Source organism: Neopelma chrysocephalum, unplaced genomic scaffold, assembly GCF_003984885.1.
Source record: "Neopelma chrysocephalum unplaced genomic scaffold, ASM398488v2 Primary Assembly neopelma1_70, whole genome shotgun sequence".
Lineage (NCBI taxonomy): Eukaryota > Metazoa > Chordata > Aves > Passeriformes > Pipridae > Neopelma > Neopelma chrysocephalum.
The window spans coordinates 3601865-3622905 of NW_020897730.1; the positions used below are offsets into that span (position 1 = coordinate 3601865).

The following is a 21041-nucleotide window of genomic DNA, read 5'->3' on the forward strand; positions in this document are numbered from 1 at the left end:
CATAATTCATATTGATTTTGGAAACCAGGCAAGTATTCAGTCACAAATTCTCTTCGTTCCCTTTGAAAGGTGAGAAGTGGAAAACGTTTTTTCTGAAAATGTCGAATTACATCAGTGTTAAACACTGGGAATTCCCATCTGTTTTTCTTTTAAGTTTGCTGATTTTGGTAGTTTGTATGTTGACTGCAGATCTCACCACATAGGGATATTTCATAGAACCATGAGCTAGATAAACTTCGTCGTAGGCTAGTAAGAAACCCCATAATGTTTAGCATAATTGGTTCTGTATTGCCTGGCTAACAGTTTGGCAAAAGTGGTTCTGAAATGTTTCTTAATAAGCTACTAGTCCAATTAACTATTTCGTATGAAAGGACAATTTTGTGCAGAATCAAATGGACGATACTGTATATAAAATCTTGAGTAGTACTAACGTATCTTCCTAAAATTTTGTTTTGAATTATCCATAATAGGGAGGGAGAGAGGGAATGCAAGTACTGCCTGAGGTGGCATTTGTCCTATGTTATATGATTCTCTGAGAATTTTGGGGAAAATGTAGACCAGGAGAGCAAATATAGACTGTCACTTACTAAAATAAGAATTTGCCCCTCTCCTTGGTTTTTCATGAGAGATGCCCTCCTTTCATATCTCTGAGTTTTGCTACTAACTAGAGATTATCTGAAGAAGTAAAATCGCACTGCAGAATCTTACAGTCACTTTATATATTAGACCTTTTCCCTGGCATCTTTATTCATGCCCACTGTATATTTATTCATTGTATGTTCACTCATCTTTTGCTTTTACAGCTATATGTAATGAGCAAATCAAGATTTTTAAAAGCATATGAGCACTGTTCCAGTGCAGGGTATTGTATCATAGACTATAAGTACATACTCATGGTATTATGATGCGATCACTAAGGTTGAGGGGAATATCAGCTCTGATGAGTTAAGAAGGTTAGATGTTTAACTGATTTAAACTAAATTAATCCGTGGTAAGGGTGGGAAGAATGTTCTTATGCACTATTAACATTCCATGACATATCTTCTCTGTATGACTGTTCTTTGTGAAACAGCTTTTAATATGAAGGCATATTTGAAACTACCTTTTGAAATGTGTAATACAGACCTTTATTAGAATGAAATTTCTAGAATATTGAGAAAAACTGACAGATAGAGGCCAGCCATCATTTAAAACAAATAAAAAAATTCCCAGTCTATTTTGTTTTCAGTATCAGATAAATATTATAGAATAATAGCCCAAGAGGAAAAAGGGTGTGCAGTAACCACCGCATACAAAGTGTCTGGCATTACTGTGTGAACAACAGTATTGGCTACAATTTCAATCCTCACCATTTCAATGGATGGTTTTTTTGTTAGTGGATTAAGTGCCTATAAATTTAGACATTATTTCTGCTATTGGAAAGCCCCTTACCTTAGGAAATAATAAAAAAATTTAAAAAAATAAAGAAGGAAAAAAGAAAGAAAGAAAAGTAATAAGAAATAAGAGAGGAAACTTTTCCTTACAAGAATAAAACCTGGATCTATGGAAGAGGAATTAAAAAAGCTTCTTGGTATCAAAAATAGTAGTTTTCAAAATGACCTTCAAAATGACAAAAATGATTCTTCATATTTAATACCAAGAAACAAATGCTATCAGGCAAAGATATTTTAGCATTACAGCTAGTTTATTTCCTCTGTTACACTGCACTAATTAATGCTGTTGCTTAATATGAGTAGGTACTACTTAGACCTGATGCACTATGTCTAGAAAGTAATTTCAACTTCTGTTGAAACTAATGATTGTATGGCACACTAAATAATGAAACAAGTGCTGTTTCAAGTGGATTAACTCCTTTTTCTTACCTCACGATACAAATGACCCAGTGACTGTTAACAGATAGCTTTTCTCTGCCTCTGCTTTCTGTGTCTGCCTAATCAGGCTTGGGAACACTAAAAATGGAAATACCTTAATGCTTCTACAATGTTTTGACATTGTACAGCTTTAAAGTTAAAACATATTGTCATTCTAACTACTGTTATACAATTATATCACCTCTGATGAAAAGTGGCTCTGATGCAAGGATCCAAGGGAGCTGGTTGATACGTCAGTATTCCTATATTCCTTTTTATGATCAGAGTCTGAGTATTCATGTTGCTGCTAGTGGCTTCTACCACCAGCCTCCATCCTTGCAGCCTTGCTGTGGTTTGTCACAGGGGCTGGGGTTTCTCTCAGAACATTGTGCTTCCAATATTTTTTTGGTAATTTTCACCCAGGAAGCAGATTCCTTTAAAATCAGAATCTTAACATGTATCTGTCTGTGCAGCATATTTAAATTAGCAAGTATCTGACCAGAGTCTGTAGTCGCCTAACTGTAAATTTTTACTGGGAAGTGTTTTATGACTTGTTTTATTTCCTCTTTATGGGATTTAGGTTACCACGGCCTTTACTGTGAAGAGGAATATAACGAATGCCTTTCTGCACCTTGCCAGAACGGAGCCACCTGCAGAGACCTCGCCAACCACTACGAGTGCGTGTGCCTTGCTGAGTATGAAGGTAGGATGGGTTTGCCTCTTGCCTTTTCAACTGTTCTCTGTATTTTTTATGGTAAGTTCTGTTACAAACAGGGATATACGACATCCTTCACTGGGCGGAAATAAATTCTTCACGTAAAATTAATGGAAACCAACACAGTATAGATCCTGACCCCATAGTCTTTCTTCAAATGAATAGTTCAGATTTATCTCGTCTGTGAGAATGCACGTCTTTGTCTGGGGACAAATGGCTTCTCTCTGTTCTAAATATGTGTAGCTTTTTTCTGCTGTTTTTAAGATACGTTAGAAAGTGATGAATTTTTAAAAGAAAACATAACTGTCAAATAGACTTTTTCATCAGTTATTTTTAGGAGCTTTTGCATGGAGAGCTTTCCAAATTATTTTTAATTAATTTTCTCCAGCTAACTGAGCTAAAAACAAAATAATAATAAAAGATTAGTATTTAAAATAGATTAGCACAAAAAAGTAGAAATAAAAGTTTTATCTTGATTTAAAAGACTGTAAAGCCCAGAAAGAGAAGTAGGTCTGTGATTGGTTTCCCATGTTAGCTGCAGCTACTCTTAGATATGTTCAAATGGAATTGGTCTTTGGCATTTCCTAAGCAATTTCTAAAATAGATGAGAAGGGTATATGTTTGGCTCTACAAAATCTTTCATCTTGCAGTATATTTCAGCTGTAAACAGATTAACACATATCAGTGGTCTGTGACATCCTTCTGTGGAGGGCTGAAATGATACTTTTTTGGTGTATTCTGTTTTGAATCATGCTGTGAGGACATTTTTAATGTAATTTTATATGATATTAGTATTTAAAAAATACATATATTTTACACAGACTGACTATAAGGAACATTGCTCTAGCATTTTCTCATTAAGCATATCAATCCTTAGCTGTGTGGATAAGTAATGCTCACTTAACAGCTGCTTGAGGCTAAATATGTATTTCATGCTGGTGATTGCGCTGCTCTTTGACAATAGATGCAGAATTCATCATTTTAGAGACTTAGTGAGGAAATGACCGTCAGCTTTTCATGACAGTTTAAACAGCACTTAAACACAATGTTATGACTTCATCTTCTGTTCTCATCCAACCTGTCCATGCAGCTGAAATCACTGTGTGCACAGCACATTGTGCTTTAAATCAGAGCAGGGAGCCTGGTCCGGTGAGCACTTTTTGCTGATTACTGAGCTTTCATCATTCCAGTGCTTAAGGTGTTCAGTGACACTGATGAATAGAGCTGAGCTCCCCAGCTCAGGATACTCTGTGGGTCATCAGAGGCCTCCATTTTAGCACCACCAACCCAGACATCCCCACCTGCAGTCACCCCTTCTGCCTCCATCCCCCCCTGGCTGGAAGATAGACAAGAGCTGCCATGCAGGACTGAAGTTTGTGCCAGCAGGTACCTGTGGGCTGCTGGCTCTGCTGGCTCCTTCCTGCAGCTGCAGGATGCTCAACTAGAGTGCTCTGCCTTTTTTCTGCTAACACTGCAAATGTTAAGAAAATTATTAACTTGCTCTGTAGTGAGCAAGTATGTGTGTGTATATATATATATATTTAAAATAAGTTGCTTTTATGTATGTTTTTCATTTTCACTGTTAACTTGAGGTGATTGATTTCACGGTTTTATTTGTTTTGTGTAACTCACATAAGCTCGCATTGCTGTACGTAATTGCAGTCTTGAACCCTAGAGAACTAATTTAATTCCTTTCAGTCATTAACTCAGGCTCTCCAAATTCAAAGTTGCAAACTTCTTGTGCAACACTTTTGGTATTCATGAAAGAGATTGGGAAGGAGTAAGACAGGATCAGCTGCACATCCACTTTTCATATGTATCTGTCTAACCTCTTCTAGCCCTCCATCATTGTAGGTTCTGTAATCTCTGCAAGCATCATAATCATTCACTATCTCATTATTAGAAACATTCTCCTGATGCCAAAGCAGTTTTTATACAAAATAAACAATATGAATTTATGCTTCTACAGACCATCATAGAATCACAGAATCATAGAAGGTTTTGGGTTGTACATCTTTACAGTTTGCAGGACTGTAAGGATTTAGAAACTGGAATCACCTTATAAAGTGAAAAATGTGTGTGTAATTTTTAAGCATTACCACACAGAAGCATTCAAAACCCAGTCCTGCTCTCCAGTTTGTTGAAATTCTTTTAGGAAGTATAAGAATGGGAAAACTTGAGGATAACTTAGGATTTTAGCTAAGTAGTCACTTTGTGGTCACTTCGGATTCATTCCCAAGCAAAGAATGGCAATAGGAGTAATATTTAGACTTAAAACCTAAATTAATGGATAAATTTAAGCGGATACTTTAAGTAAAAGTTAATTTCACAGTAGTAGATACATTATAAATGAAGTCTCACTAATCATTCATTTTTCACACGTATGTGTTTCAGTGCCATCTATGCACAGATTAGATCATTCATGTATTGATTTTTCTAGTTTTATCTGAACAGTAGATCCCAAGAAATTGATGCATGTAGCAGTGGCAGTAGAGTCTCTCTGCCTATCCCCAGGTGGGAATCTGCTGAGTTTTATGTTCTGTATGTCAGATGCAGCTTGCACTATCTTCTGCAAGGCAGAGCTGCTGAATTCACATAGCCTAAACTGAACATGAAAGAATGAAGAAAGTGGCATGAAGTAGGGCCACCCAATTATGCACTTTTAACTATCCATTTGAATAAATTAATTTCTTTTTATTGCCTTAGTTGTATTCCTCATCTTCCTGCAAAAGTTAATGAGAGGCATCAGAATGCTTGTGTGTTTTATTACATAAGGTATTACATAAAATCCTTACTCAAGACAATTATTGTTTACATTTTATTGAAGAATATTAGGTAATTAGGTGATCAGATTATGCTTTATTATATCATTGCTTTTTCATAGACATCCAGTAGTTGTCAGCAGAAATTGCCCTACCTCTCCTAGCCCAAAGCCTCTGTATGGGAAGAGCAAAGAGGAGGCATGTGTGTAAAAAGTTTAGCCAGCATAAAATACATGGCTTTAGTCTTATGACATGGGACAGATTTGGAGACTGCACATTCATCCAGGTGAAATCAAGTTATTGCATGTACTGATTTTGTGCTGTCAGTATCGGTCATGTTAATGGCAATTACTGATTTGTCCTTTTCAGGAAGGCACTGTGAATTATACAAAGACCCTTGTGTTAACATCAACTGTCAGAACGGTGGCACTTGTGACAGCGAAGGTCTAAATGCTACCTGTGTTTGTGCACCTGGATATGCAGGCAAGTGATTTGTATGTTACACAGAACATGTAGCTGTCAGTGTTCACCACATCCAAAAGAAGACAAATACCAAGTCAGACTGGGTCTCTTCAAGAAACACATTAATTTGGACTTTGCTGAATTGTAGTCAGTCTAGTGAGAATGGAAAATTCTTGGTATTACTTACAGCTGCTTTGAACTTTGTAGCAAAGAAAGCCTGTTACTAAAGAGACTTTACTAAGCTGACAGCTATTTAAGATGCCTTATGACCTTACTACTTGACACTAGATTGCATTTTAAAAATATCATTTTGAAGACTTCCAGGTAAGCCAATATACTAATTGGACACTGTTGAAAATGGAAAATGTTTTAAAATTGACCTTAGTTACTTTGCGCTCAAGCATTCCATTACCTTAATATGCAATTGCTAAAAGCCCTAAAGTGCTTTTTATGAATCAATTTACACATTCAGAGTCCTGGTAAGAAGCCCATTTAATCCTTTGGCCTTGTATTTAGACTGACATGACTGGTGTAATCCAAATATCTGCTGCTAAACCTGATGCTCTGTCAGTCATGTAAGGTAATATCTAATGTAATAGTAATAGATAAACCCATTCATAACTCTTTTATAGATCAAATTGTGCTTTTTGATCTGTGCTAATTAAAGGGCATTCTTTGGAAAAGAATTAGCTTCCTATTGTACAATGTCTGTTTCTCAGAGGCACTGATTATCTATATTGTTGTGTAGCATGTCAGAATATACGTGGTCAACTGTTATATTACATTTTCTTGGGATGGCAAATATATTTAGAGAAATGAGATACAGAGTCTAGGTGAGGTTAGTCAAATGCCTTAGTCCTCAGACTTTGTTTTCGCTTGACTGAATGAAGATACTTCCTTCTAGGAACACTTTTGATGTTCTGAGAATTAGGATGCTACTGCACTATAAGGTGTTTTGCAGCAAGAGAGAAATTACATGGCTGACAATGTACTTGCTCTGTCAGGTATCAGCCATATAGAACTGTGGCTTTTGTTGTTTTTTTCTCCTCTGAAGGTGAAGAATGTGAGATCGATGTAAACGACTGTGACAGCAGCCCCTGTCACCACGGGGGGACGTGCATCGATCAGCCTGGGGGCTACACCTGCCATTGTCCTCATGGATGGGTCGGTGCAAACTGCGAAATACGTAAGTTTTGTAGTTCTCTGAAAATGTCTAAAAATTATATGTTACATTAAAGAAACTTATACTTGTCTCTTTCTATCCGCACAAATACTCCGAATCATGTGTACATTATCAAAATCATGTTAAATCCATTTTGTTGTAGGCCATAATGTTTCAGAAGGGGCTATGAAAGTTAAAAAGTTCTGGGTTTGGGCATCCTATTTTGAGATGTGCTGGACTATGTCAGAGATGCTGTCTTGCAGCTGGGCACTAAGCAGTTTGCCTTTTAATTGTGCTTGTGCTTCAGAGCTTACTTTCATACTTTGGGTAAAATGTACTTCCATAGCCCTATAAGCATGGCCCTAACATATTTGTTTTGACTTCTGAGCACCTGTAGTTTTAGTGGTGTTTCAGCAAAACAACTTTGAACTTACTTACCTAAGGAAACTAGTTCTGTGTAGTTGTGCTGTGACTTGTCTGTGCATGCACTTACCAATTCTTTCAGGAATAACTTTTCCAACCATAGGCCAATTTCCACCAAATTTGTTAGAAAGAAGCATTTAGTAAACCTTACAGAGGTTCCACTGGTAAGCCTAGAGAAGGAACAGCTTCAGTGTGATCTTGCTTCTTAGTTTAGAGAGAAGCTTCACTGTAAGTGCACCATTATGGAGCAGTGGAGAGTCCATGAGAGGCAGAAAGAATGAAGCCCAACTGCGGAAGAGTTAAAATGGAAATTAGGCTTCATTATTTGTGCTGCTCACAGAGCTGCTTCATATTTCCCTGATGTCTTGTTCCTGGACTAGAGATGTTGTCTTTACTAGGGAATTCAGCTGTGTATTTAACTGCTTGAATGCTCCAGGCACTGTGGTCAGAGATCCCTTTGAGTCATTATACAGATATACAAGTTTGTTAGTGCAGTTAATAGTGCAGGAATAGGTGATAGATTAATAAAATAAACACAAAGGCTGGAATAAAAAATGTTTTCTATATCTCATTTACGTGAGGAGCATATGAAGCTTTTATTTTTTACTTTCTTTTACTTAAACATTACTTAAACATATCGACTGCTTTTAAAAATTGATTCAGTTCTTGATGTTAGTCCTTACTTTAAAGCAGTAAATTCAGCTCCAGTGCTTTCTGTTGTAAGCAAAGACTGCAGAAAACCATTACTAGCTAGCCCAGAGGTGGTGAGAGCACTGCCTTTTTGTCTCCGTGAATGGCACCCACACTTCCCTGTGTGTATGGAGCCAGTGGGGTATGGGGAGCACAGTACTGTGTGCTATCTGTGTGCCATGTTACTGAGGCTAAAAGGTGCTCAGATGAGCTTTTCCTCACAAGGCTGTTGTTAGTGACACCTGAAATGTTCATGTCCAAGCTGATCAGCAAGGCCATATCATTCTGCCAACCTTAGCTAATAAGTAGTGGACTGACAGACAGATGAGTTTTTCTTGGAGAAAGCAACATTCATCCTGGAAACACACTTCCTGGAGTACCTTCATGTACTACCAATTACAATTCTGTTATGTTATGGAATGCCAAAGGGAAACAAAGGCTTGCCTGCTCTCTGAGCCCTGCAGATGTGCTCTCCAAATTCAGTGGTGCACGTCCTGGAGTCCTCTGGCTGTCATGCTCTGGTCACGAAGAGTTTGGCTGTTTGCACCACAGAGACATAGTGATGTGCATATAAACACATAGGAAAATGAGAGAAGCAAATTAGAGGGTGGAAGGAGCCTTTTCTACTGTGCAACTACTCAAATAATTCTGCTTCCCCCTGTTAAGGATGCACGTTCTTTTATCTTGTGACTATGACAGGAAGCAGGGAATCATCTGAGTGTTAACTGGCATTAATAACACTGCAAGGCTGATTCTCAACGAGAAATGTTAGAACTTTTTTTTCTACCTCGATGTGGAGAGAATAAATCATATGGTATTGTTCATGGCAATTGTACTCAGTTGAAGAAGTTGAAATTACTGTGTTTTTATCCAACAAATGATGATAGTTAATAGAGTACATGTATATAATAATAATAGAGGAGGTATAAAAATGCAGTGTAAAAAATCCTGGTTTGGATTGATCTTAAAGGAATGAAAACAGGAAAAAAAATCTTTTTATAGCCACAAAAAGACACATTTTGAAGATCAACTAAGTTTAAAATTTGAGGGTTACCAATGTTTTTTTCAATAAGCCTCACATCAGCAAATTTCTGATGTTCCCCTATAAAGTTACTTTGCCTTAGCATCAAAGTAAAATGCTGTGTTGTTATGGGACACCATGTTACCTCACAACAGCCAGGTGTAAATATGGACACACAGCCTCTCTAACCAATGCAGTGGCTTACACGGAAAGCTGTGGAAGCTTTCCTAAAGAACTTGGATTTTAACAGGTATATAAAGGATTATGCAAACAGAGAGGGATTGATTTTTGAAGAAATCACTTTGCAGAAAGAATTTAAAAGAATCTTGATCTGCAGATTTTTTTTTCCACAGATCTCTGTAGCCATGGGAAGATTTTTGTACTCACTGTCTTTCCCTGAGCTATGAATTGATGGGAACCCAATTGTAATCATATATAAAAAGGCCGTATCCAGCTCTTTTATGAACAGGTGCAGGACTTCTGATCTCACTGGAGGATACAATGGGGCAGTGAATTTCTCTGAACTCTAAAGTTTGAATTTATTAGTAAATCTGCTTCTGTTCATCTTTCTAGTTCTCTTTGTCATATTTATTATATTGTGGTGGAAATTAAATTTAAACACTGTGTACTGACTTCCTTTCTATTGAACCATCCCTCTCATACCTAGAAAAAGACATGAAGCCAAGTTTCAGGCTTCTCAAGAGCGGAGAAAACTGGTGTTTGGGAGTTGTTTACCTAAATAGATCCCATTTTATCTTTTGTGATTCTCTGGTACTAGCCATGAAGGAGGCTGTTGGTACTTAGTCTTTTTTTGTAGAACCACTCTATTTACTAATATTAATAATTCCACATTTTTTCACCAGCTGGTTTAGCTGCCTGAAGTGACTATCCTAACAAGATTTCAGGGTTATCTTCTTGTCAAACTGCTCTCCTGAATTTTCAAGTGTTGTATATACAACAAACTAGACATGTTTTCCTGGATGAACTGTGATATCTATTATATCATTTTATGGTCCTTCCCAATGTTAGCAATTCTAATTAAATAGAATTAAGTTGGTCTTAATTATAAAGAGGATATTCTTCCTTTCACAACAAGATGCATTTGCCTAAAAAGTTAATGGAGCATTCACTGTAAAAATGCTTACAAATGTCTCATATGAATTCTCTAATTCCTGCTGGTTATTAATTTCTATCATTACCTTTGCCACTTTTGTAATTATTAATGTAATTGCTGAGGTATGCCAAACCATGTGGTTACTTGAAAACTAACATTATGAAGAATTTCTAGGGCAGACCGTGTGGTGTGCATTGAAATCTAATTCTTAATTTTATGAACATTAATATAGCAACTGAAAATACTGTTATTTTGAGCTGTCATATTTTCTTTCTAATATTTTCTAATATACTTTTAATCTTTGTATTTTGATCTGGTGAGGAAAAAAGGAAGAAATTTCTCTCATCTTTGTCATCCAGAGATGGAAGACGTGGAATCTAAATCAAAACTGTCTTGCCATATATCTGCACACATTAGATCTGAATTTGGCCTAGTCTGACAACCTGACAGAAGCCACTGGGTGTGACAAATGTGCTGCAGAACAGAAATAGAAACCCTTCCCAAACTGCACAGAGCACAGCTGTATTCTCTCCCTCATATCCTGACTGGGCAAACTGCAGCAACAGCACTTTAGAAGCATTTAATCACTGAATGATTCAGGCTGATCAAAACTTTACTGATCTCTGAAGAAGATAACACAAACAAGCAGCCAGTCCTGTACGCTCAGCTCACATTTGTGGACAAAAAGTCTAAGCAACTCAAGCTGAGAGGTGCTCTGGGACAACCTTTATTATTGTGACAAATAGCAACCGTTTCTCCAAACTCTGGCCAAGTGAATACCACTTGGGTATGTTACAGCTTCAGACTTTCTCATCACCTTCCTCTAAAATGGATTTATTTTTCTGTCTGTATACATTTCCCTATATTTCCACCATAGATGGAGATTTTATCCATGGATGCCACTAAACTGGAGATTTCAGCTCAGATGCTTGAATCAATTATCTGCCATCATCAACATCCTTGAGAGGTGGCTTCTGAGAATATCTTAACTGTCCCAAAGCATATGCTTGGTAGCCCTGTTCCCAGAGTGTTTGTGATTAAGTATAGGGAGTTTCTAAACCAGAGCAAAGCAGAAGTACATTTGGAAAAGGAACAGTCACGCCCTAGAAATAACTTTTGCAGACTGTTAGATTTCTGTAGTCAGTATGACTCAATTCTGTTCCTGGTTTGAAATAATTCATAAGTCCATAGGCTTAAAAGACTGCCAAAAACGAACCCTAGAGGGAAGTACAGGTTAATTAGAAATACATTGACCCATGCTAGAGAAAAACAGATCTAAGGACATAAGCAATTGATAGAAAATCTGTTTGGCATTGATAGGCAATAGTTTGAGGATTAAGAATATTTATAAAAATCTGGAATACATAAATACAAGAAGCCTCTTCCACAGTGGCTTTACTTTAAGGTCTGCTTTGAGACTCTCAGGGAAGTTATGCTCGAGAAAAGACTCTAGTGGGCTTACTATTGTGGGACCTTATGAGATGCCCTTTTTGTCCTTGAAATGCTGGTTTTGAAGTCTCTGAACTCTGATGGAGAAAGGCATAACAAAAGCCTGCATTTCAAATTAGAAACAAAGCATGTATAATACAGGTTAAATAAAAGATTTTAGTGGAAGTCTTCACTATTAAAACAAATTGCACAGAGCATTGGTGAGTTACCAGAAGCTTTTGCACAAAACCAGCCTGCCTTTAGAGAGCCTACAGTATAAAATAACATAATGCAAGCATAACTTGATGACTTTCTTTGACTTGGATTATATAGGAGATGGAGATGGAACTAGACTGGTGTTCCCATATGACCTTAAAATCTGCAAAAAAAGATGAGTGAAGGTTCAAGACAGTCCTATTCAAATTTGTGGCATATTAGGCATGGTGATGTATCAGTAACAGAGCCTGAGAAATTACATATGCCCCTACCTTCAAAAGTCAGCAACATTGAAAATGAATACCACAAAATAGTTCTATTCAGCAGGACGGATATAAACTACTAATTAACAATAAACTTTTATTTCTTATTGGCAGATCTGCAGTGGAAATCTGGGCATATGGCAGAGAGTCTAACAAATATGCCTCGTCACTCCCTCTACATCATCATCGGGGCCCTGTGTGTAGCCTTTGTTCTGATGCTGATCATCCTGATTGTGGGAATCTGTCGCATCAGCCGCATCGAATACCAAGGCTCTTCCAGACCAGCCTATGAAGAATTTTACAACTGTAGGAGTATTGACAGTGAATTCAGTAGTGCAATTGCTTCTATCCGACATGCCAGGTTTGTTCTGGGGGTGGTAATTTAACAGAAATCTGTTGCAATACGCAGTTTCAGTTCATGCACAGTGCATCTGACTGCTGTTGGCAGAGAATGAATGGGCGGTTTCACTGGGAGAAGACAAGATTACTGGCATTGCTTGTAGTTCTTTTTGTGACCCCTATTCTGTTCTCATCTGAAGTGTGATAATACAGCAAAACTCCTTGAAAAGAGAGAGAGTTATTCTGGATTTATTTGGTGTAACTGATGAAGTGCAAGTTTCCTAGCCTGTCAGATTCTTTAACTGACACATGCGAGCAATATGATCAGACAGCAAAGGCATGTTGAATTTTGTGACTAATTTACCAGATTGTCTAGTGAGACTTTCTTCACCTCACTGATTTTTGTGCTCCTGTTTGCCTTTCTTACTTGCTTTCCTAGAGACAGTAATTTTTTAACTTTTAATTTTGACAGAGCACTTGCAAGACAGGACATTGGGTGTCAGAATTATAAAGAATTAGAACTGGAAGGGATTTGAGAGCTGAAGTGTAAGCCATTGCACAGATATAGCATTAAATATGCATTAAATAGCTCCATGCCAATAATTGTGTTTTAAAATCTCCAAAGGAGTTGAACAGAGTTAAAAAAAGATTTCCTAAAATCCAACCTGGATTTTCTTTGCTATGAACAGCGTTACTTCTTTCTTACTGCTCTTCAGGCTGCCATGAAGAAGAATTTATCACTGTTTGTATCACTTGTACATCAGGTGATGAGCTTCCCCCCCCTCCCTTTTTTTCATAATAAAAAGCAAAAGAGTTTTTTTCTTCCCTGGACTTAACTAACCCATTCTTCCAGTATCTCCTCCTGGATCATGCCAGCTTCTTTGTTGTCCTCCTGGGACAAACTCCAGATTGTCTTTCTTGTTTTTATTTTGACGGGGGGTCCCTAACACTGGAAGTAGTTCTCTGTCTGAAGATTTACATGCACCAAATAAACTGAATAATCACCTCCTGCATCTTATTTTTGGCATTCCTCTTCGTACATCTGAAAAAGCAACTTTCTTCTTCGTTTGTTTTAATTTTTTTTAATTGCATTACACTAGTGACAGATTTTTCCTTGCCCCAAGATCCTCTGTGTCATTTTGCTTCCCAGTCAGTATTGTTTTGTCTGTGTTTGACATCTCTCTCAATAGGGTAGAGCTTCCATTTTTGTAATTTCTTTTTCCCATTTCTTCAATTTGTCAAGATCACTTCAAATTCCAACATAGTGTTTGTGTGTGTTACCATTAAAATGCTCTTAAAAGAATGGAGGGAGACACGTTCGTGTGCATTGATGTGGAGGAATGTGTGCATATTGCTTGGTGACTGCTGGTAATTCATTTTCTGAATGCTCCAGTGCTGTTTCAGTGAAAGTTAAATAGGTTAAATTGTACCACCACTGAAGTTGTCAGATACCTGGAATGGATGAGGTATTCCCACAGACTCAGTTAATCACATCACAGCTTTGGGCAGTAGCTCTTTAAAATGTTCCAACTAGGTTTACAATAAAACATTTGTTCATTGTCAAAAAACATTAGTCGGTAAATATATTAAAAAGAAAGATGTGTATAGTTGTTTTAACACGGCAATAAAATCAGTATTCTTTTAAGTTTTCCTTGAAATCCCCTTTGCCACTTAGTCCTACGTCTTTCCCAGTAGAATCTCAGCATCTCCACACTGTACTCACTCCGAGAAATCCTTTTTCCTTTAGTACTGTATTGGGAGAGGACAGAGTTTATGACCCATAAAAAGCTTTAGAGTTTTTTATTATTTGGCCTTCTGAATGTCTACATTTATGTACTACACATCTCCAAGGGTGGAGAGCAAGGTGCAAAATGATACTGTTCATCTTTCAAATTAAACACCTCCCTCTGCTCCTGCAGCAGGGATGAGTGTGTCAGTCCTCTCGAGTTACTACTGGTTGAAGTTGTACTTTGCACTTCCCCAAGGACTGGAATTCATCTTCTGAGAAAGTGCCAAACACTTGAGTTTTCTTAACTTATTTCTTAAAGCAAATTTGTCAGCTTTCTATCTAAGGGTACCAAGGAAAAGTGTACCAGCAAGGCAGGCTCTTTTCAGTCAGAGTTTCTCTTGCCTTTTACAGTTTCACTGGCAGATAATGATAAAAGATTTCCTGTAGGAAACCTTTCTAATCCTGGAAGCTGGGTTATCGCTACTGTCTAGATTACTGTGAATGAAACTCTGCTTATTACTGAAGGTAAAAGTTTAAAAAACCCCAAGTTATCATCACGGTAAAATAAACTTCGAAGAAGTTCTTGGACTGGGATAGATTCATTATGATTTTTTTTATTATGCAGTTAGAAATTATATTATTGTCACTAAATGGTTTCCCTATCTTGGAAAAGGTGTTTCTACTTAATGCAAATGAAAATAAATGTTTTCATTCCAGGTAATTCTCTGTGTCTCTTGGAGAATGGATGTCTTATAAAAATCCAAGATAGAGCTGCCAAGTCAGATAATTCACAGAGGTTTAGTGTGAAGATTGTTGTGTTTATTTTGGTTTCAGAAAGATATAAACCACTGTTTTGGTAAATTCAATCCAGGAAAAGGAGCACAACTTTTATAGCTATTTTTCCATAAACTCTTAAATCTACATATATAAACACCAAGGTCTGAATTTTCAGAATTGCTGTATCTAAAAGATCTACTTTCAAATAATAGAAAATTCAGCATTTTCTGGAAATAATTCCCTTTCACAGTTAGGTACCCAAACATATTAGTAATTTTGGAAAATGGAGGCCTAAGGAAAAGTGAATAGATTATTTTCTTTAAATGTGAGGTTTCTGTTAAAGTTACTAGGTGTCCAGGGAGTGTGGATGCCTGTTGCATATTAAATAAGTTATTGTAAAATGATTTCTTCATGTTTTTCAGCATTTTTTCTTAATTTTTTTTGTATTTTGGTATTTACTAATCCAGTACTTGCTGTAAGAAAAAAACAATGTGCTCAAGGTTCATTACTAATAAATTGCTTCTAGTGAATGTACCTAGAATTAGCAGATCAGAAGTAGATAGTTTTCTAACCTGGTGAAGCACAGCTCTCTTTAACATTCATTATTTGGGCAGTAAAGAAATATTGCTTTTATGTTAAAATTTATACATTTTAAAGCAAGAAGCTAACAATGTAGTGAAATAGCTGACCACTGGCTTCAGTACCCATAAGACTTCATTCAGTTGGAACCAAGATCTGTTATTGAAACTGAATCAGGCACTTTAGAAAGACATTAACACTGAGTTCACAAATTATCTGGTTACAGACTGTACTACAGTGCATTTCGTGTGTACCCAGATGCCATTTGCAGTAGCCTTCATGCACTACTTACAGAGTAGTTTCTTAGATTTTTACTTTCACGTGCTGTCCTGTTCTGTCCATGTGTGGGTTGAAGAGTCTGGTTCGTCAGGCTCTGATTAGTTTGTCCTGCCACAGCAGGGCTGGCTCCTCTCCACTGCACATTCCACATTCTCCCCGTTCCTGTGTTAGAGTTGGCTGTGTTAAACTGCAATGTCCAAAGCTTTCTGAATCTGATGAACATCAGTACGGGCTCATTTCCCACCATTTTTTGACAGGTTTCAGTCAGCTACCTGTTCGTGAAAGTATTATCACGTGCACAAGTACTCTGGTCTCCACATCACCTACCAATTGCTTATATACATCCTCAACCACAATTAATTCTGTGGGAACTCTAGGGTTATAGGTCAGTTGTTCTAAGGAAGACACAATACCACTTACACACCTGACCTCTGAAAAATGCAGAGGAAATAAACCTTCTCATTCTCTTCCTGAGGAGGCAAAAAGAATCCCTTTCCTCCTCTGTGTATGCTCTTTTCTTCTTTCTTTTCTTTTTTTTTTTTTAAATTCTGCTCTCTCTTTTTTTATTTCTCTTGTTTAAACTTTATTTGTGGACTCCTTTTACCAGTTGCTGGCTTTAAAGAGAGTGGCAACATGTGGTTTCTTCCTTCTGTTTCTGGGGAAACTCAGAACTTCAGCCTGACCCAGAGAAGTTGGAAGACACCCTTTCCTCAGGGTTCAGCTGTCCAGTGTTCTCAAAAGTCTTCTACTTGAAGGGGTTGTTGAGGTTAATGGCTCTCTATGATTAGCCATCTCTTGAAATGTCCTTCTAAGGAAGAGGAGGGGCAAGACCATTCTATATGTGAAGTAGATTTGCAGTGTCTGTCACACGCACACACAGAGCTACCTGTGCCAAGAAGAATTCCTACAGGGAATTTATACTGTCCTCAATATTGTCAGGGAACCCTTGGTCTCTCTCAAGCTACACAGGTCGCTTTTATTCAATGCTTCATTGCAAAATATATTTTCTAATTCTCATTTCACTTACTTTGTGATGGTCCCTATGCCACTGGTAAGTATCTCTGATGTACATGTTGGAACACCATCATCTCCCATGAATGGATGCAGCAAATCTAAATGTAGAGGCTGTAGAACTTCCCTAGTGCTACTGCTACACTCTATTTACTGATCCAAGCACACAATTGTTCTTCAGACACAGTATGGCACTAAAGCTAATGTCGAAATGATTATCCATCTTGTTCTTCCAGTCTTTTTCCAGACTCAGTGCTAACCAGGATTGAGATTTCCGCACACAGTGTATACCCTTTGTTAGATGTATAATCTTATGTTTAATTGCCCTGGAAGAAATCTTTATTCACTTGTTTGTATGTGCATTCATTGTAAGCAGGTGATTGATTGATCCAGCACACTTTGTAGCAGGGACCTGCACCTTTTCACTTTTTATTACCCCTTAAATCATTGCCTCTAGCAGATTGTGCCAGTAATTGTTTTATGTGTTCTTTTATGCCATCAATTAAATGATAGCAAAGCATTGTTGTGCAGTCCTACCAGATACACACCCAATGAATGAACATTTCCCATTTAACAATTCTGCCTTTAACATAAACCCCTGAGTTTGTGTTTACTGTTGTGAGCAGGAACTGACTTCTGAACCACCTGATCAAAGCAATGTGGTCGACCAGCTCGATGGCTCAACCAGGCCACAAACTACTTGCACATGTGCTATGGTCTTTTCTCAGCCTTTTCTAATTAGGGTCACATGTCAACCCTGACCTGCACAAGAGAATAAATTTTGTACTACTTTGCTGTGTGCAATGAGCCATGTGTTCTCTACCTGTCAGAAAGGGCAAAATTTGACTTACATCTCAGGAGAAAGTTCATCATTATTTGTATCTCTACAAAGCTCTATGTGTGTGGATGGCTGCATAAATAAGTCTTTCTCTTTCTGTGTTATTAAATATTTGACTATTTTTTGCCTCATCTTCCTGTGATATTTTTTTTTTGTTCGTTTTGTTATTTAAAACTCCTGTAATTGTAACCAGAACACTTTAGTAATTTTTCCACTTTGGAGTTGCATTTTTAGCACTATTTTTATATCTTAATAAATTCTCAGAGGGATAAAAGACTCTCCATGTAGTACAAAGTCTTCTAAAGGGGTCCTGGATGGCACTGGGTCCACAATGACAGAGCCTGAGAGTTCTCAGCACAGGCAGATACAGCTGGTTCTTAGCAGGGATGGCTGCCCAGGATGCTGCTCATGTGATTCTGCTGCTTGTGAACCTTTGCTAGATCAGTATGTTTATGTGGCATTGTAATACTCAAACTGCCATTAATATGGCCAGTGTTGCAACTAGTGCGCAGCATGTTGATAATTTGAGTGTCCTTCTCAAGTGGATGTCAGGTGAGCAAAAACTTATAATTAATTTTTCAAATGCCTTGCCTAAAGCTTTATAACTCAATTCAGTACACAGCTACTGCCTTTCCAAATGCACATTGCATAGCTATTATTTACCTTTTGTAAATATTTATGATCTGACCTTGATATTGGTTGTCAGAGCAGGCTCGAAAATAAAATTCTGCCCTCTCATCTTCTACAATCTTTCCATATTCTGATATCGCAGAATTCCACAGCGGAGTTCCTGTAGCCTTTGATATGGAATCTGTTTCTTGATTGCAAGAAGATTTTTGAATTTTTTTATTTGATACCTATATTTCAAGAGTCACAGTTCAGATAGTTAAAATTCTGTACTTCTGGCATGTTGCAATGCAATTTAGAGTTTATCTAAGCTCTCTGACTTTGTTTCTGATCACATTCCATAACTCAGTCTGTTGTTGCCATGAACTCATTAATACTTCTGTTTGTCACCAGAAGTTTTCTTTTGTTTCCAGGTTTGGCAAGAAATCCCGACCTGCAATGTATGATGCAACCCCCATTGCTTATGAAGATTACAGCCCAGATGACAAACCTTTGGTTACACTGATTAAGACAAAAGATTTGTAATCTAGTGTATCTTTTTTGGATTATTTTTCAAAAGGATGGGCTACTAACCTAATTTAAATATTTTTAAGAAGAAAGCATAAGTAATTTAAACCATTAGATGCTTCAGAATTTTCTGTAGAATATTTAAGAACCAATTTTCTGCAGCTTTTAGTTTGGAAAAATATTTTAAAACAGAATTTGTGAACTTCATGATTTACATTTTAATGTACCTTGAGCTCTATAAACTATAAGCTTACAATAGTGTGTGCTTTTTTCTTGGTAGACACTATTACTAAACCCAGATGAGTTTCTTGTGGTTGTTACGGAACAGAAAACAATAATCAATGAGGAGTTCTTTATGACATGTCAGTGGCAGCTTTCTCAGTAGAGGTAGGAAAAATGTGAAGCATAATATGATATATAATATATCCATTAATTAAAAAAGTCTAAAATGTTTGTGTTGTGAAAAAGAAACTAGTAAAAATTATTATTCCTAATCTGAATGAATTAGCTTTTGCCTTATTCCATGCATGGATAGATAACCTATTTCTCCATTATTTCCTGAAAGTTGCTAAAACATACTCTTGAGTTGATGTTTGACATTTTTGTAATAGTTATTCAGGCTAGGCCTTGTATAATAATTAAAGTGCCTCTTGAGGCAAAGTAAGGGCATGATCCTTTAAACATTGAAATCAGTGAGAGAACTTCCATTGACTTCAGTGGGCATAGGATTGGATCCTACAATTGGACTGAATCTATATTTTTCTTTAAAGGTTAAAGTTTTTTATATTGTGAGTAAACTAAGCATATGGTTTAAGTTGTTTGTTTCCTAAAGGTTGTTGATGTACAGTATTGTTTCATGAAATATTGTGTATTTCTCATAGTGCTTCTTATTTAGGATCAGTATGGGGTTTTTGTGGCTGTATTTGATTGCTTATGGGCGTCTTAAATTCTTGCTCATTTCAGAAAATACTGAATAAACGTTAATCAGTGAAGATTGCAGCTGTTTCTTTGTTTTTCTTCATTTCAAAGTGAAGTGTTGTCTATAAATTTGAAAGGACATGTGCTATAAATAATGCCAAAATAAGATATTCCAGCTGTTAATTTGAAAAGGGAAATATGGGTTTTATTATCAATGTAATCTCTCAAAAGTGAGACAAATGGAGCTCTGGAGAAGAGGTGCAGTCCTCGATGGTGAATATCCAGGTTAGTAACACCATGTTGTGTTTGAATTAAGGAAATGCCGAATACTTCTCGGAAATCCAGAATATCTTTTCTGACATCCTGTATCTGCTGCCATGGGCTTTTAACAATGTTAGTCCAAGATAATCACTGGAAAGAGACCTAAGTCTAAACTAGATTTGTTTTTTAGGCACAGTTTTCTATGACAGAGGTTGTACATTTGCACCTGGTGGCTGTCAGATGAGCTTTTTTTGTTGGTACAGATTTTTGCTTCTGTTTTATTCTGTATATTGGAACTTTTATTTACTGTAACTTTTAGGAATGTTTTGAGAACCCTTTAAAGAGAGGGGTCAAAACCAAGCTGTACCCTGTACCAATTTTTTTAACTTGAGTGGAAGAGGGGCAAATACACTGATGTTGTAATTGATTTGTTAATCAGAGGAAAAGGAAATACTCATTCTTCTGAGTTTTTGGCCTTTGCAGTCATAAAGTATTGGCTTGCAAATCTATACAAAGTAGGGAAACGAGCCACTCTGTTATTCTAGGGAACATACATATTCATGGTCCATATTTTACAAGAGAGATGTTGCAATGAGCAGCAGCCTTTCTGCATACTAATCACACCTTGGTAGTGATTCTTGACCAGCCTATATTTCTCTCAATTGACTGACCTGAGAAAGTGAGGAGCTATTTTCCTGTCCGCTTGAAGCCTCTAGCTTCTGTAAATCATCCTGTGCTTCCTATGAATTGTACTTTGAAAATTACTTTGGTTCCTTCCAATTTATTTTATTGAACTCTGATGGCACGTTATGCATGCACTATGCCTGAATCCATGCGCTCCTGAGATATTTGTGAAGCGCTGCACTGCCTGCCAGATGGATCAGCCCTCAGACCTGGAGGGAACAAACCCATCCTCTCTTTTTATCCCAACTCTGAAGCTGCAAGAACAAGTTGGTTACTGTCTTTATACGCCAGATCATGTCCTTCTGAGGATATACATGAATGCAGAAAAAGGACACTGGTAATTTCATATCCTTTTTCCAAACCATATGAGGTTTGTTCTGTATAGG

At 37.1% G+C, this 21041-nt stretch overlaps 1 protein-coding gene across 1 annotated transcript in view; it reads left to right on the forward strand.

Annotated features, from left to right (window-relative positions):
• DNER (delta/notch like EGF repeat containing) overlaps nt 1-19788 on the forward strand; it is a 119863-nt gene extending 100075 nt beyond the window's left edge. The window contains exons 9-13 of the mRNA XM_027686217.1: nt 2431-2553; nt 5697-5810; nt 6844-6975; nt 12221-12467; nt 18699-19788. Coding sequence (XP_027542018.1) covers nt 2431-2553; nt 5697-5810; nt 6844-6975; nt 12221-12467; nt 18699-18810 — 728 coding nt within the window. The 3' untranslated portion in view covers nt 18811-19788. The remainder of the gene's footprint in view (nt 1-2430; nt 2554-5696; nt 5811-6843; nt 6976-12220; nt 12468-18698) is intronic.
• Nucleotides 19789-21041: the final 1253 nt, after the last annotated feature.